Source organism: Aedes aegypti, chromosome 1 (genome assembly GCF_002204515.2).
Source record: "Aedes aegypti strain LVP_AGWG chromosome 1, AaegL5.0 Primary Assembly, whole genome shotgun sequence".
In the NCBI taxonomy this organism is placed as follows: domain Eukaryota; kingdom Metazoa; phylum Arthropoda; class Insecta; order Diptera; family Culicidae; genus Aedes; species Aedes aegypti.
Genome location: NC_035107.1, coordinates 166,985,657 through 167,004,007, shown reverse-complemented (window position 1 = coordinate 167,004,007; position 18,351 = coordinate 166,985,657). Strand labels below are relative to the sequence as shown.

General features: G+C 37.4%; 1 protein-coding gene across 10 annotated transcripts in view; it reads left to right on the top strand.

Annotated features, from left to right (window-relative positions):
* The first annotated feature begins 11,089 nt into the window (after positions 1-11,089).
* Positions 11,090-18,351, top strand: part of LOC5568284 (BCL2/adenovirus E1B 19 kDa protein-interacting protein 3) — a 62,734-nt gene continuing 55,472 nt past the window's right edge. The window contains exons 1-2 of one of the 10 annotated variants that reach the window (XM_021853087.1): positions 11,090-11,232; positions 11,896-12,096. In XM_021853087.1, coding sequence (XP_021708779.1) covers positions 12,018-12,096 — 79 coding nt within the window. In that variant the 5' untranslated portion in view covers positions 11,090-11,232; positions 11,896-12,017. Of the gene's footprint in view, positions 12,097-18,351 lie in introns of all 10 variants that reach the window. The other 9 variants (XM_021853083.1, XM_021853070.1, XM_021853068.1 and 6 more) reach the window with 9 other exon arrangements.

Here is an 18,351-nt window from a genome sequence, read left to right as displayed (position 1 = left end):
TGTCGATTTGAGAGACACGAGCCTGTACGATATTTGAAACATGAAATATTGTTCGTTGATCAGCAACAGTTTTCAACGCTGCACAATCAATTAGAGTACCGAAGTATTACTCAAATATAATGTTTATTGAATAAAATCAACAAACAATTACTGAAGCATCGGATTTGAAAACGGTGTTCTGCAAAGTTGTTGCTAACAAATGCGTCTAACAGTATAAGTGTAGCTCTAACCCTGAAAAGTACATGGGCGAGCACTATGACTGATTGAATGATTTGCTTGTTTTTTTTTCGTATTAATTCCTATACATACTTCAAAATGTCTATGTGCTGCAATCCTAGTATTCATCCAAATGAAATTAATCCCAAACACTCAGAATTTCTAGAAAAAATGAAAAAAAAAATCGATGACGGGGAGGAGCAAATTAAGTTTTTGAACCACCCCATTATAATTTTGGATAAATTAAAAAAATAACATGCTTTATTAATATGTGATTAAAATTCGTCAAATCTGCGTAACAAATTATGTTCATTTTTCATAAATTTAGTTAACATCTACACAGATTACACTGAACCAACAATTTCACGCCACAATCGACCGATGCATGAGTTCACCATTTGACGTCCATGGTCCATGGATTAACGCACGAGTTCACTAATTTGACGTTTGAGCGGTGCCGTATTCACTAGTTTCCATGGTCACATAAAAAACACGGCACCGCTAAAATGTCAAATAGTGAAGTTGTGCATTGGTCCATACTCGGTTCGTGGCCGCATCTCTCCATCCTTGGTTCTGCCCCACGCTCGCCAAGTCGACACGCACTTGATCCGCGCACCTAGCGCACTTCGCTCCACGCCTTCTTGTACCAACCGGATTCGAAGCGAACACCATCTTGCATCATGCCCTGCCCATCGTATCCTTCCAGCTTAGGCCACTTTCTGGATACTGGGTTCGCCGTAGAGTTGGAAGAGCTCGTGGTTCACGGCTAACGTTATTGTCAGCCGTCAGCAAGGATTCAAGGTAGACGAAGTCGTCGACCACCTCGATTGTATCCCCGTCTATCGTAACACTGCTACCTAGGCGAGCCTTGTCGCGCACGGTCCCACCAGCTAGCATGTACTTTCTTTTTTTTTATCTCGTTTATTTGGCAGGCTCAGGCGCCGTCGAGCATAACAGAGCCGAAATCTTTTCTTTGTTTTACATAATTTACATTTTTAAATTTGAACTTATTTGAAAAACTATGTTAGTTTGGGGAAGTTTTAAGGTTAGGGAATACACTAGAATATACTGCATCCCCATACGACATGTTCAATATCCTGGTAAGCCACGCCGCAAACACAGATATTGCTTTCTGAGAGCCCAATACAGTGGGTATGCGCGCGTAACGAATAGTGATTGGACATAAGCCGACACATAACACGAATGAAATCACGGCTCATGCCCAACTCCTTAAACCATGGTTTTTCGACACCTATGGAAATATGGAATGCAGCCATCTACCCATTTCTCCGTCTCTCCATTTCTGTTGCCAGCTGATCAAGGTCTCCCGATGGGCCAATGCAAACAATTCATCGAAGGCGATTTGGCGCTCGTAAACATCACCTTCTTTAGCGCCTACCTTAGCCAGAGAGTCCGCTTTCACCATTGCCCGGATTGGAGCAATGGGAAGGGACCCAAGCTAGGGTAATAGTGTAAGAGCGATTTGACAAAGCATTCAATGCTTGGCGTATTCCATTCAGGAAGTACGCTGAATGCTTCACCGGCTTCATTGACCGAACAGCCTCCAGAGAACTTAGACTGTCGGAAAAAATGAAGAGGTGCTCGGGTGGGAGAGAACTGATGTACTCTAAGGCGTAATGTATAGCTGCTAACTCAGCAACATATATAGAACATGGCTTTTGAAGCATGAAGAAGGTGCTATGAAAAACGTTGTTAACACCGAAACCAGTGATATCATCTATTTGTGACCCATCAGTAAAGAACTGTCGGTTCTCGCTGACATGCCCGAATTTACTTGCAAATATGGGAGGGATAAACTTTGAACGAAAGTGATCTGGTATACCATGGATATCTTGCTTCATGGACAAATCAAATACTACAGAGGAACAGTCGAAGTCTAGGAAGTTGTCACGATTGGTTTTAACCGAAGATGCGCTGACCTCCAGCGTCATATACCAGTAGTACACACTCATGAAACGAGTTTGAAGGTAATGTTCAAGCAGCTTTTCGAAGTTTTCAATAACCAATGGATTGAGAACCTCACAACGGATGAGGAACCTGAGTGTTAACTCCGCGAAACGATCTGTCAGGGGCTGTAGTCCTGCAAATACCTCTAAACTTATTGTGTGAGTCGAGTGCAATGCGAAGACAACGGTACTGAATCCGCTGTATCTTCAGCATATATGTTTTCGCCGCGGATTGAAAACAAAAGCTACCGTACTCTTAGACCGACAAGATAGTTGTTTGGTACAGCTTGATCAGATCTTTCGGATGCACTCCCCACCATGTTCCGGTTATAGTTCGCATGAAGTTGATCTGTTTTTGGCACTTCTGTGTCAGATACACAATGTGTTTCCCCCAGGTGCATTTGGCGTCGAACCAGACCCCGAGATATTTATAAGACAATCTATGAGTGATTGTTTTACCCATGAGTGTAAGCGGAAACTTGGCACAAACCTTTGTAAAGACAACCATCTCGGTTTTCTCCGCAGAGAATTCGATACCCAGCTTTAAGGCCTAAGTAGACAAATTGTCCAGAGTATCTTGTAAGGGTCCTTTTAGTTCGGCTGATTTTGGTCCTGTGACAGAAACAACACAATCGTCTGCAAGCTGTCTTCTCGAGCAATTTTCCATGAGACAGTCATCGATGTCTCTCACGTAAAAGTTATAAAGCATGAACCCTGAGGAAGACCCATGTAGCTAATTCGTGAAACTGTCAAGTTGCCATGAGTAAAACTCATATGCTTCTCGGACAACAAATTGTACATAAAGTTGTTCAAAATTGATAAAAGGCCACTTGTGTGGAGTTTGTCTGAAAGGACATCAACACAAACTGAGTCAAAAGCACCCTTAACATGCAAAAACACTGAACTCATCTGCTCCTTTTGGGCAAAAGCAAGCTGAATTTCTGAAGAAAGCAGCGCAAGGCAGTCGTTCGTTCCTTTGGCTCTGCCAAACCAATCTGCGTATCTGACAGCATGCCATTTGATTCAACCCATTTATCCAGTCGAAAGAAAATCATCTTCTCTAACAACTTGCGAATACACGACAACATCGCAGTTGGAGGGTACGAATTATAGTTCGACGCGGGTTTCCCGGGTTTTTGGATGGCTATTACTCTTACCTGCCTCCAGTCATCCGGAACAATGTTACACTCCAGAAAGTGATCAAACAAGTTCAATAAGCGCCTCTTTGCTATGTCAGGGAGGCCCTTAAGCAAATTGAACTTGATTCGATCCATTCCTGGAGCGGAATTGTTACATGAAAGGAGAGCAAGTGAGAATTCAACCATCGGAAATGGTCTATCCTTGGCGTCCCTATCCACCGGAATATCTCGTTGCACGCGGACAAACTTTGTTAGCGAAATCGATAATCCACCGAGGAGAGCTCTCTCGATCTTCATTAACCGACGATGTATTACGCATTCTTCTTCCGACGGTCCAAAGCGTTCTCAACGAGGTCTCACGTGATAATCCTTCCACAAAATGACACCAATAACCGCCGTTCTTCGCTTTGACCAAGCTTTTAAACTTGCGTTCAAGGGAAGAATAGCGTTCATAGTTGTCAATTGAACCACGTTTCCGAAAGTCTTTAAACGCGGCGGATTTATCGCGATAGAGTTCCTTACAGTCATCATCCTACCACGGATTGGGAGGCTTCTTACGAACCGACGGACCTGGCACAGGACGGCGTTGTGCTTGAAAAGCGCTGTTGAGAATCAACTCGGATAAAAAGCGATACTCTTCCAACGGAGGAAGTACTTCTACCGCTTGCTCGCCATCAATGATCGCATCCACGTACTTTCCCCAGTCTATGTGCTTCGTGAGGTCGTATGCAAGATCGATGGATGAAGACTGTTGTGTTCCATTTGAAATTGAAACTACGATCGGCAGGTGATTGCTACCATGGGGATCCTGGATTACCCTCCAGCGATAACGAGCTTGAACATATTGAGAGATCTAAACGGCTATCCCTAGGACTTCCATCTTGAGCTGGAGGTGCCACTCGTGTAACTTCCCCAGTGTTAAGAATTGTCATATTGAAGTCGTCACAATATTACCAATATTATACAATATTTTCACATCTGACTTAAGGTACCCCGGGGCAAGTGAGAATCCGGGGTAAGTGGGACAGTCCGTCATAGCTCGTATAGGAAAAGTTTTTCAAGGGGGTATTCTTCTAGAAAGTTGAAGATACAATGATAAGGAAAGTACTTAGTACAAAAATTATTGTTATTTTTAATACCATGTACTCCATGTAACAGTTCTTAGCTCATCACCATTTTCAACTTGCATGATAAATTGTGACACGTTTCACGTTCTGCATTGGCTCGCAAAAAATAATTGTGCTATAAATCGAATTACCATCAGTAAGCTACAACTTTAAGTATTGTTACAAGCTGCTTACGATAAACAGGTATTTTGTTTTCATATCATATAAAAATTTCTATAGTCTAACTTACACCAAAAAAAACTTTATACACGGGTAAGTGGGACCTATCGAAATAAGCACCAGAATCTAAGCTTTTCCTACACGTTTCAAACATTTTCCTAGGAAGCAGCACTAAAACGTTCAAACGAATGGTTTTTAATAAAAAAAAAATCAATCTTATATTACGTGATTGTTGAATTGGGAGAAAAAATTACTAGTTTTTCTAATTTTTTTTTCTATTTTTATTTTGAAATATGAATATAAAATTGAACGGAGACAGAGATAAAATTTAAAATACATCATGAGAACGATTACTACATTATTTTTATTGAACTTTATTTGATATTTCTACCAAATTCAGTAGATGCGGAAAACAGTTCCATCTCATTAAGTGGTTTTCCGCCATGCATAATAATAATAAAATATTTAAAAATTCGTCAATTATTGAAAGTTTACGTGCTGCATTTCGATTGATAACTCATAAATGATATATTTTGAACATGTTTCATACCTCTTTACGCTTTTAGTGAGGAATTTTCAGTTAAAATTAAATGCATTGGGACATAACCTTACATGTACGTTTTCTTCCTAAAACGTTACGTATTTTATGGTTGATCTTTTATGTACATCAAATCAGGGACGAAAAAAATCATGCTCACTAAACTCAATTCACTGAATTTATGCCACCATCAAAGTAACCGCACCACCACCAATATGTTTGTACCAATGAAGATGGCACAAAAGTAGATGGGCAAAACAAACAACGATGCCCGTATGTCGTTGGTGTTTTTGATTCTCAGAAGCAGAAGAGTATCAATTTTAGAAAATTGATTATCAATGAGGATCAAAATATTTAAAAAATATGCTGCTATACGGATAATGAAGGATCCGATGCACGGAATGGATTATATTGACGCGTCTTTAGTGTGCCTCGTGCAAAAATTACAACTTCCCGAAGCGGAATGTAAAAAAGTCAAGCTGGTTAGAATGAATATCATTTTTTGTTTCTGATTATCAAAAAGCGGTTGAGTAGCAGCAGGTTAAAAGGAAACTGACAATCTTGCGCAAGCGCTTTGCCAATCTGTGTTGTGTTTTCAAGGTGAGGATAAAAACAAATAAAAATCAAAGAAGATTCTACCCAGCAAGTATCAATGTAGGCGAGGGTAGATTGAGTATTTTCGTCCCTGCATCAAATATGTACTCAACATTGAAAATCTATGATTTATCGATCCTATTATTGCAATGGATGACTTACTGATGTGCTTTGACGCATGAAACTGGATGTGTCTCACTTGCCCCGTTTAGCGAGGTAACTGCGTCTAATGGCTCATTATTCATCTTTCTTCTAAGGTTTTCATAATTTCGAAATTATTCGAACAAATTCATGCACACACCAGCAAACATGTTGCCAAAATGTGACCGTGTTGTTGGATTTGCAAAATATTGACATTTTTAAATTATATTGAACAAACTGTTTGAACTATCGTTTTTTTTATGTCCCACTTGCCCCAGGGTTCCTTACTTGAGTTACCTCAGGGATGTCAAAAATCTAGGCCTCACCGCCAAAGGACGAAGCCTGCGTGTCATCTGTAGTCGATTGCAAAAAAAGTTTGGATATTTTTTCTTCATACTTGCAAAAACGGAAGATTTCTTCGGAAGTTTTGGAAGCAAAACTCAACTAATAATATTCCCACATAAACCAAAGCTCTTTATTTGAAACATGTTGTCACGATGAGAGGGGTTCCAATAAATTGGTCAGATGAAGTTAAGTATCTAGGGCTCAGGCTAGATAAGAATTTAACTTTCAAAAATCACATTGAGGGCATTCAAGCCAAATGTAATAAATATGTAAAATGTCTCTATCCCATTATTAATAGAAAATCAAAACTTTGTCTTAAGAACATGTTCTTGATATTCAAACAAATTTTCAGGCCAGCCATGTTGTATGCTGTACCAATATGGACTAGCTGTTGTAACACCAGGAAGAAAGCTCTGCAGAGAATTCAAAATAAAATTTTAAAAATGATTCTGAAGCTTCCTTCTTGGTATAGTACCAATGAGTTACATAGAATATCCAATGTTGAAACATTGGAACAAATGTCAAAAAAAAAAAATAATTAATAATTTCAGGCAAAAATCGTTACAATCTTATATTGCCACAATTATTGCGTTATATGTTTAGGTTAAGTAAGTTCAAAGCGTTTTTTTTTTCTCTTATAAGCAGGTGAAATCAACTCACCTGTAAAAAATCTGAGCTGCTACGGCAAATGAAATGTAATATGTTGTTAACAAAAAGGTCATACAACATCTTAAATTTGTTTTACCAAATTAGGGTAATAGTGTTGTCTAATAACAATGTTTGGAATGATACAAATAAAGAAGTTCAAAAAAAAAACTCGGTCTCAAATCTCTTAGCGATAATCATTCGTACAAACTGGGGCCATTTTTGTTATGAAAGTCAAAAAATTTCATATAATGTTAAACGCCTAGAAGTATGCAATGCCCTCTATGCGCTTAGTAATTCATTCGGTTTTGCTCGAAAAATACTTATCTATATTTCAAAAACGTTTGATCTACGTTGAATTCAATGTCTAAAAGTGAAGACCAATCGAAATATTTAAACAAATATTATTGTACGCCGTTTCATACAGATTTATAATGGTGTTAAACATGCATTAGTCTATTTCACAAAAAATCGACATGTTTGGGATTGAACCAGTCACGTTCCACACCTAATTGCAATGCCAAAACAAACTTCCAGACAAATTTTCATCCAATTTGTAGAAGATTAGGAAGTGCCTTAAGTCCAGTTTGGGTTTTTTTGGTTTATTTTTTACATTCAAAAAACCTAACGGGAAAAGCGAAAATCAATATAAATACCTCTAGTTGAACGTATTTATAATACTCTACAACTTTTGTGTATATTATATTCCAATTGGAGATGGTTTAGACCTAATAAAATTGATTTTCGTTTATAAATGTACCGGAAAGCATACGTTTCTCTACAGTTTTGTTCTATGAGATTCGCAATCTCAACCCTAATCATAATGTTTCAACCGTTGAATTATTCCTTTGCCCTTTCTGGATATTATTGTAGTATATAATTTTTATATCCGAATTTCAGAAAATTTGTAAAAAATCATCGTAAGGACGACATTCCTCATCCCTGGAGTGTAAAGTGTCGGTAATAAACAAACAAACAAATAGACATTCCTCATTTCACGGCATCTAGAGCTACAAAATCGAATAGTAGCTTTGCTTTTTAATGTTTGATGATGATGGAAGCAAACAGCAAGCAAATGCCATCAATGCAGTTATGCTTCAAACAACATTCGCGTTAGATGTCAAGCAGTTGCATATGTGATACATCGCTGATGCAAAGCTTCTCGATTCCCGATCCGAAGAATCTGAGTTCATTTATGGTTTTCTGTTCATGCGAAACCGATATTTTTTGTTCTACAGCTTAGAAAAATGTCTAAAGGGTAGGGCTTCGTGAAGCCCAAGCAGAACAGTTCGGTTTTGCGTCGTCCGATAGATTTGGCTCACGGTTTCGCGCGTGTTTTCGTCGCCGGAGATTTTTTTTCCTATTTTGGAGCGTCTTGCTGGGTAGTGCTTCTTGAAGCCCAAGTAGGACAGTTTTTACATTTAGAAATGGAATAGTGAAAAGTGAAAAATGAAAAAGTGATTTGTTTGATTTGTGTCCTCAGTACTGTTGGTTTTTGGCTGCCCTAAGTTCACCGAACCATCCGGAAGTGACAGGCAGCACATAAATTTAGAGAATCAATCCGGTGAGTTTGTTCCAGTATGATACTTTTTCTTTTGTGAGCCTTCCGGATCGTTTTTGTCCGCGTCGTGGAACTTCTGATCGTTTCTTGAACGGAAAATGTTATTTTCGGAGTTTGATAATTATGTTCAGATTGCGCATTCTGTCCGGGCGGGTGTTACGCAACTAACAATCGGTTGTGGATGCTTTTTAACCGTTCGATGACCCTGGAGGGATCGATTCTGCTTTTCGTATAATTTTGAGCAGAAAAACCGACTGTGTTATCCAAGGGTGTTTAGTTCGAACGCGCTTCCTTTCGTTTTTCGATTATCTAAAAATATAGTACCACCCAGTACAGTTTTGCAATGGGCACAGTACAGTTTTTCAATAGGCGCGATTTTTTTTACGCGTATCGTTATTTTATACAATCCGATGACCCTGGAGGGATCGGTTTTGCCAGTAGGTTATTGAGCAAAAATATTACTGCACAATCGACAAGCATTTCGCGAAATACTATTTATACTATAAATAAGCTATTGTTTTCTCTTTTCATTGCCGGCATTCAAAAGATTAATTTGAAAACGCTTAAACAACAAATATTTATGGTCTATCGCCAGCTTTCTAGGCGAATCCTGACAATATACCTTCCCCAACCTCCAACTCCGTAGCACTTATGAGGGTGTCGCTGAGTCGGTGGCCTCTCATTAAGTAAGTGCTACATCAACATTTCCTTCCCTATCCCAAGTTACGGTAAAGATGGGCGTGGCCGGGAATAGCGATATTCATGCTTTTAGTATTCTTGTTTATGATTTGAACAAGGTATACTTCCCTGCCTTGTTCTTGAAAGTAGTCAGGATGAGATTATTAAAAAGAAACATGAATGTTGCTAGTATCCAATCTACGAAGTATACCGTAACTACGCTAACGCTAACGCTACAGCTTAGAAAAATGTCTAAAGGGGCAATTAACTACTTGAGCATGTATCTTTCTTCACTTTGGAGTGGGAGGTTTTGTGAGTCTCAATAATTATTAAGACTCAGCCACAAGATGCACTGTTGAACCATGAATCCTGAGTTCATTTTTGGGCCTCATGTAATTTGCTCCATGGCAAAAAATAAACTGAAATTATGGACCTGTAGTCCAACTCCGCTCCTCATGATCGAAAGTCCAGACGCTTGACATCAGGGCAATATCACATTTATAATTGCGTGATATCAAATGCGTATGTTGTCTGAAGCATGACTGCATTGATGGCATTTGCTTCCATCATCATCATGCATGTTTGAACTAAAAGCACTTTTGTAGGTGAATTTTCCTTTAAATTCTGTAATTTTCTTAACGAAATCATAATCAATTAACATTCTCCAATCAAGTTTCAACTGCAATGATACCATACAGTAGTTGGGTTGTCGATTTTCAAGTGTTTTCATACCCATTATCAAAGTTAACTTAAAACCGAAAATAGACTTTCAATTCCCATTCAAAATGCATCGCTATGCAATTTTTCAACAGCAATCGATATTTGAAATACCATTACTTGTTTTTAAAATATAAAATAAAAAATTTGAAAACAGAATGCGAAAATATTCAGATTTTCTTCCAAAAAGCTATCAAAGTTACCCCGTTTTACGGTACGTAAATATAAGCTGACAAAATCAGTACATTACTGTAGGAAGAAAAAAAAATCGACTTCTTCAAGTGGAGTAATGATTGATGATTGCAATTAGTTAGGGTCGATGTACCAATAGCCGCACAGCCAAGAACAAATATTCGTATAAAATCGAAAAATAACGCTTGCGTCATTATTTTTACGTCATCTGAAAGCTTTTTATCTTGGTTTTGTGGGGAAAATATGAAAACTTCGAAAAATCATATGTTTGTATTTATTATCGCTTGTGCCACTATAGGAATACATGTGCCTATGGTAGCACTATTTCTAATGTCTGTTTCTATAGTAGCACTTGTCACGTTGGCAAAATACTAATCAAAACCGTATTTTTACAAAGTTTTTATATTTTTCCTTCAAAGTGTGGATCAAAAGCTTTCGTTCGATATAAAAAGTTTTTAATTCATCAATTATTTCATATAATAATAAAATAGTTTCTCTCAGTAGTGCTACTATAGAACAATAGCACGGGCGCTCAAATTTTGAACAAAACTAATAATTTCGTTCATTTTTTGAACAAAATCGAGCTGTGTATCAATGGTACTTAGATTAAAATCACCTGACCTTCATGTCAAAAAATATTTTGAAAAGATTTATAGCAAAACGGCCGTAAAACAGCCACTAGTGCTACTATAGGAGACTGTCCACTAAGGGAAAGCTGACCTGACTATTTTCCCAATTGCATATGATTAATTAACCGCTCTGATTCTTTTGTGGTATAAAGCACAAGATCCGTTGAATAAATTTAACTTTGTGAATTATAATAAGTCTTTGGAATATTATAAGAGTGGGCTGTAAAATTCTAAACATTAAAGCTCTAAAGCTCTTTTTTACGAAGCTTTCATATTCTTCCTGCAGATGTCACCTATAATTGGAATAAGCACTGCACTTTCCGACAGGCCACAATAATCTTTTTGCCAAGCTTTGCGTTTTAGCGGTGATTTTCCGAACTACTTTCGTCACGTACGCAAGAATATGCGCCCCAAAACAAAGAACTGGACAAACGATAAACCTCCATCAAAACAAAGTTGAACGGCACTCAGTGAAGTCGTGTTTTCGCGAGTCTCTTCGTAGGGTTGTAAACAGGGGAAAACAGGATTTTTTATAGGTAGTAGTGTGATGCGCAATCTACGGTGTACTGGAACAGCGAGTAAAAGTGTGTGACGTTGAACTGGGAGAGTATCTCGGTCGTTTTTGTTTTTATTTGTACAGTCGCCTGTCCCCATCGTCATCCATAGACAGAAAACAAGATTATTCGAATGCGAATCATTCTCCTACGTGCTGTATACTAATGCGCAGCAAGTTGTGGCCAGCTGGCAAATGTGAAAACACAACAATAGTCGATCGTTAGTTGAACTGTGAGGACGCTGGTCGTTTCAAGAGTTCCAACAGAAATTAGTGCTGTACTGTGTAAAACAACGGTAAAATACTTGGAAGAATAAGAAATTTAAAACACTAAACCTGGCGTAAATGTATGCAATTTAAAATAAGCTGCATTAACAAAGAAAAGCTGTATGTAAATTGATCCATAAAGTTCTGATCGAGCATTTTTTCGGTTTAAACATCCCAGTGTATTGCATTGCGAAAAAGTCGCAGAAAAAAGTGCGTGAAAAGTGGATCAACGTAAACATTTTGTGTACGATTGTATGCGTATCGCAACAAATTGCGCGTCAAGCGATATTGCACCTGTGTCTGTGCTTTGTTTATTCAACTTTCTGCTTTAGACCGCTGCCTGCTTTTTTCGTAGCCAGGCGACAACGCTCTGATTGTTGCAGTGGAAACTCACGTACACTTTTGGATCCTTTGTTTACAAATATAGTGAAGCGGGAGAATTGATTTTTCGCTTGTTTTCGTGCATCACTGTGCAGAGGAGGATATTGTCCTGCAGGAGCCATCCGGAGTAGGATTGTACATTCCAGACAAAGAGCCGTAGAACAGAGGATGTTCAAATCTATCAACTTAACTAGTGAACCTAACAAGATGTCAGCAACGCCGAGAAGCAGTGAGGATTTATTAGGAGGTAAGTGCCGACGCAAAATTACTGCATTTTCCGAGTTGAACGGTTGGCGTCCTGTATGTATATTGAACTATATATGTGACAGGCCGATTCATGATACGACCTGGTGGAATTTCCAAAATAAGACGCAATACTTAGTTAACTTTCACATAACATGTATATACTGTTTCAAACGATGAAATCGTCAGTTCAGTTTTGCGTATTTTTTTTATTAAGATATATCCACATTACAGAACGATTAACGAGTTCATTATTTTTTGTATTGAAACAAATTTCTTGCAAACTTCCGTGTATGTAGAAGTTTATATTATAATTGAACATATGTTTAATTGATAAGAAGGAATGGCACTATCTGCATTTGTTCAATTCGTGGGGTCCTTGATAAAACACATCACTGCATTGGAAGTTTAGAAAGAAAATTAATATATCAAAGCCATTCATAATTTACATCAAAATAATTTATTGGTGTCAGGTCTTTACTTTACGCTCGTGTTTTCAGTTGAATTCATGTTTCGTTTATATTTCAAATGGTCCCTTTTGTAATTATAAATATATAATTATGTTTGATGATGTAACGTAAATTTTACCAAAACCGATCAGTTATTAATTATTAAGCCAGGATTTGTCAAATTATGTCGATATCGCTTGTTTCCAAATATTAACCAGGCAACACAATAACAAAATAAAGGAAACTAATACGAACAATGTGTTTTTTTTTTAGCAAAGGGGTGTTAAATACAAATAAAAATCTAATTTGCATACTGCAATTTAAATTTCTATACATTATGTTTAAAAAGTAAAAAAAAATAGGCTGATTTTCATTTTTCTAGATGACAAATAAATCACACCAATATACTGCTTTAAGGCTTGGAAACTTATAAATTTCAGCATAAATAGCTGAAAATTGAGTATAATCTTACTTACACCCCTTTGCTTTAATTTTGAAACGGTCAAACAGGCTAATAACTACAAATTGCGTTGCTGCAATACTTCAGTGACTCGAACAAATTAACAGTAAACAATCCGTGTAATCTACTAGCAAGTGATGGCGTGTGCGCTTCAAAAAACTGTATACACCAACGAAGCAAGATATCGGTCAAATGAGTACGCATTTGAAAAACAAACTGAAAAGAAATCTCCGTAGACTACAAAGACCCACCCACTCATTCTTTGGCCTAGGAATTTTTCAATGTTTTGGTGGCAGCGGCCGGAAGCGATGGTAAACAAAGTCGATTCAACACCGTCCAGTATGCGAATGATACGAATGCCAACTCATCTGCATTCGGTAGCGCGGGAGAGAGAATGAAAAAAGCTAAACAAACCAGTTGAAGTTTGCGTCTGTGTCGTTGACATCGTTTTCTATTTTTGGCGTTACAAACATACGATGTTTCATGGTGTAAGGCAGTGTCTTTTGTCTAGGTTTTAATATAGCACTCTAAACTGATTTGTATATAAATTAACAGTTATCGCACTGCTAATCGTCAAACTGGTTACGAACAAAATATCTGAGGTACGCCGGGGCAAGCTGGAACGACTGGAAATGGCTAGATTTCATAGTGAAATTTATAAAATACCAATTCTATAATGATGACAAATCAAACTACAGAAACATAAAGTTAACAAATGTTACAAACTTTCAGGAAGGCACTTTTATATACACCATGTACAAAACTTTGCGTTTTATTTTTCCTCACCCGTTCTAATTTTTCCTGGTGAACCTTATTTTTTGTGGTGCTTTTCCGATACATTGAATCTGCATTACAGTGTTGTTTGTATTGTCGATTTCACCCCAAGTTGGACCGTCAGAAAAGTGTGAACGCTCCTTCAAAGTGTAATAGCAGCTCAGGGTTACGTCGAATCTCGGGTGTGTTCGGTGAACTTATTTCTTGTAGTTCAACGAACAAGTGCACCCAATACGTCGAGATGAGCAGATACAAATGTGCACTTATTCTGCACTCTACATCTTTTGTGATAGTCCAATTTGGGATGAAGTGCGCAATACATTACCTGAATTTGGGATCAACCAACGATTTTTTTTTGCAGTCATTGCAGTCGACGAGTTTAATTTATATTACTTGTTACATTTTTCAATAAAACTATTTTATTTTGGTGCAGTTGTTGTATTTATTGAATGATCTGCAGGACCATAAAAAATGAATCATGCACTCAGTAATCGGCGGTGTTATCATTCTTGGGATCAACTAACCTCAGTTGAAAAAGAACTACTCATGCTCGCAGAAAACATTTAGCAAAGTAAACAGAGCGTAAAACCAGTCAATCATTAGCCCAACACAAGGCGTGCACGAATACTATCAAGTAAGTGTCTGTGGACAAGATTGAATCAAAATCTTTAAACGTTTTGTTTTGTGCCATTGATTAGTATTCCAACTGTCGTATGAAGCATAATCGTATGTGATTTTGATTCTAATTGAAAAAATCTTGATCGTAATTCGATTTGGATTAGCTGGTAATAAATACCATAGAACGGTTGCTTAGCGGGAAACTACTTTTCTGAACTGGTCAGATGTATGTTTTCTTAGATTTCAATACGCTACGCATTTGAGAAGAAATTTTCTGCTCCAATATTTATGGAAATTTGTATTTGAACATTCAGCTTGACTTTAGTAAAAAATCATACCTATTGCTCAATCTACTCTTGATTATATTCTGATGCATCCTGCAAGATTAAAGATTCTGCTCAGAGACTAATATTCTGGGTCATTAGAACCCTTTGGATTGTTAGAAATCCCCAGAAAACTAAAAATCACATAACAATTTACGGAAAACAGTCGTAAAATTATACAACGTTAGTCGTTTAAATCAATAAAATCGTTTCATAGACGTGGGCACTAGCATGAAACGCTTCTTTTCGGGTTTATTCTTACATTCCGTTTTGTCCCGTATACGCGTACAAAGTAAGTCGAATGAATACATAGTCACTGTCAAATCAACTTTGTTATCATGAATTCAGTTGTGTAATGTAACTGGCGGGGTTGGTGGTCTAATGGCTACCGCTTCTGCTTCATAAGCAGAAGGTGATGGGTTCAATTCCAGGCCCGTTCCTTTCCTCGTACTTTGCAGTTACATATATCTTTCACTTGCTTGTATCTCAGTTGATCTATTCGTTCATAGCATTTGCTAGAACCAGAGATGGACAAAAAAACCGTTTCCCTACGCTTCCATTCTTCCATCATTATAGCACGCCTGATACATAGGCAGTCTGCTAACGAAACAACAAGCCTCTATGCCATAAATTTACCACCCCTACATCTTCCCGCATGAACTAGCGTAGACGTGGTGGTATATACGGTCTACTGTGGGAGCCAATTCAATGCATCATCAATTCCTCTTCCTTTCCCCCATTAGTCTGCATTATGTCGTGGCAGGCGTCATTGTTGCCTAAAAACAGATCATCAGTACTTATACATTGAGGTTGTCTGTTAATCCCAAACATTCATCCGATTGGTTCCTTGTGTAAGTCAGAGCGTTAAGGCGAAGTAGGTCGTCATTGAAATTTGTACTCTGCCTTACTTGTCCCATGTTATATGTAAACCTTATGGACCGCGGGACAAATTGTGTAGAACGGCAGTACTGGGCATTGATGATTGTGGCTAATTCGTCTTACAATTGCGAATTGGAGAAAATCACTTGGTTTTGCACTGACATTACTGAAAAACTATCAGCATACTTTCTGCATGTAAGCGTAAGTAGTGGTACTTTTTTTATTCTCCATTTGCTTAACTTATTGAGCTCTTATTCGCCAGCTTGGGCATCACCAGAGCAAATTCAAATTTGACAGTTGTTCTTTTTTTAGTACATTGTCCGTATTCCTTATCTGCTTTATCGATTAAATCTTTTTGTGGATATGATCCGACGTTACCTGCGATGTTGCTTATTCATCAATCCAGAGAGAAGTCCATTATTTCTTGCCGATGACTGAGTTTTATCACTTTGAAATTGAAGCTGCAAAATCAACATGGCTGTCAAAACGAATGACGGGCATGTAAGTGCAGCTGATTCGGCGATATTGGAGTAGCAACCATGGGCGACCAATCAAGCTCAAGCTGAATTAAGTTGTGTAAGGTAACCGATTGGTTTGAAATAAAATCTATATACCATTTTGACTCACATTCCGAACACTTAAGGCCAACAGTGACTTCAAATGCATCTGATTGGCATACATTAGTTGATATTTGTGAAAATTTTAATTTCTCCGCAAATTCTAGCTGTTAGCTGTTGGGTGTGCCGATAAAATTGTTTGTTTTAACTTGTTAAGTATTGTTTTTATGTAAAAGTGTTGAACAACATTTTGATTCAAATGCCGAACACTGTGTTCATTCTGTCCCATATTTCGAACATTAAATAAATATAAATAAATAATTTCGCAAATAAATTTATCTGAGCTGGTTATACTGGTCTTGAACTAGAGAATCATAACTACTCTCGAGGTATAAAATATATTGGAAGACGTTAAAATTGAATTGCAATGGACTGCTAGTTCCTTCAATGAAATATTTCATCCAAACCGCCATACGAAAACCGAGTGTTCGGAATATGAGTCTGTTCGGAATTTGAAACAAAACGGTTGTATGCTTTCATCATATAAAAACGACATCAAATTCGTGAAACATTGCACATATGTATAAGCATCACATTATGCAAAATGTGATATTGTTATACGTATATTCTGGTTGTCTATAGTTGAGTAACACCTGGAGGTAACCACAGAGAAATTACTTCAGAAAAAAAATGTTTGGAGGAAACACTGAAGAAATCCCGGAGATAAGCTTCAGAATTTCGTTTTTTTTTTCATATGGAGATGAACCAGCCGTGGGCTTAAAGTTTGCTTAATAAAAATAAAGAGACCTTTTGAAAGAGCTTTGCAGACATTCATTAAAAATATTTGAAAATTTTCCACTAGGTATTTTTTAATAAATTCTACCAACGAACTGCTCAAGAGTTTCCTTTGGAGTTTCTTTTTGAGGATTTCCTCCAAGAATTGTCCAATGAAACCATCCCTTAACTCTTCTAGAAATCTGCCCAGGGAACCCACGAGATGATGAGTTATTTCTTTAGAGATTTACCTTAAATAATTTGAATTTGTTACAGAAAAACTATTTTAAACATCATTAAAGATTTTAGTTTTTCTAAACTGAGAACTACACGTATACGAAGTGTTCTACTACCATATGAAGCTTAGAATTTTAACAATTTTAGCATAAATAACCAAACGTACAACTTCACCACGGAACCATGACACGCAAGTCAAATGAAATCATTTTGAGTATTAACAAATTTCACCGGATTTCACAGTAGAATCAAACCGCCATCAGCACTCATCGTTAGATTTCCACTTTTATGACACTGATCGCTAGCATATGCTAAAACAAGAGAATGGTCTTTTCGGTTTTCTCCAATTTGTGGACCACTCGTACACCAGCTAGGTAAGTTTGCGAAAAAGCCCATTTTATTTATAAATTTAAGGTATTTCTTCACGTGATATGTCTCATATTTCCCAAGAAACACAAACCATACCTTGTGGTATCGTATAGCAAAAAGGATGTAGCTTTCATTTGAAGCTAAAAAGTTTTGGCGGCTATTTTAAATTTGACAGCCATCTTGCATTTCATCAGACAACCCGTTTTTCACTATTAGCACACCGCTCGCTTTGAATTCTGAGATCACCATCAGAATGGTAGGCTACAAAAACTGAGCAATGGGTTTTATCTCATTACATAAAGGATTTTCAAAATCATTTTCTATGATTTTCACGTATATAACGAGTGCAATCAATGCAAAGATCAGTTTTCGTACAACAAAGAAACAAGTTTTCAATCGTTGTTTTTTTCTTCGAATCAAGTGAAGAAAAGCAGTATGATTTTAAGTGAAAAAATCTGGTGACCATCTTGGATTTCGACGCTATAATGATTTTCAGTAGTAGAATGAGTATTTCACTTTGTTAACACTCAACGTGTTTAATTTCGAGGCTATCGCTTAAAACAGGATACATTTTCTCTTCTTTTTGACGTTGGATAACGTCTTACAGCAACATACTAGGCTACAATTTTGAAAAACGAAAATTGCTCGCGTCACGAAAACTGCTTAGATTTTGACTGTTAATAACTTACTACCGCCTACACTTCTGAAGCGTTCCATATTTTGATGTTCATTTCATGTTTCAAACTGGTTGACTTTCAAGGTTAAAATACTTTCCCGGACGTTGTTTTTGAGTTTATTTGGATTAAGCTGAGTATAATT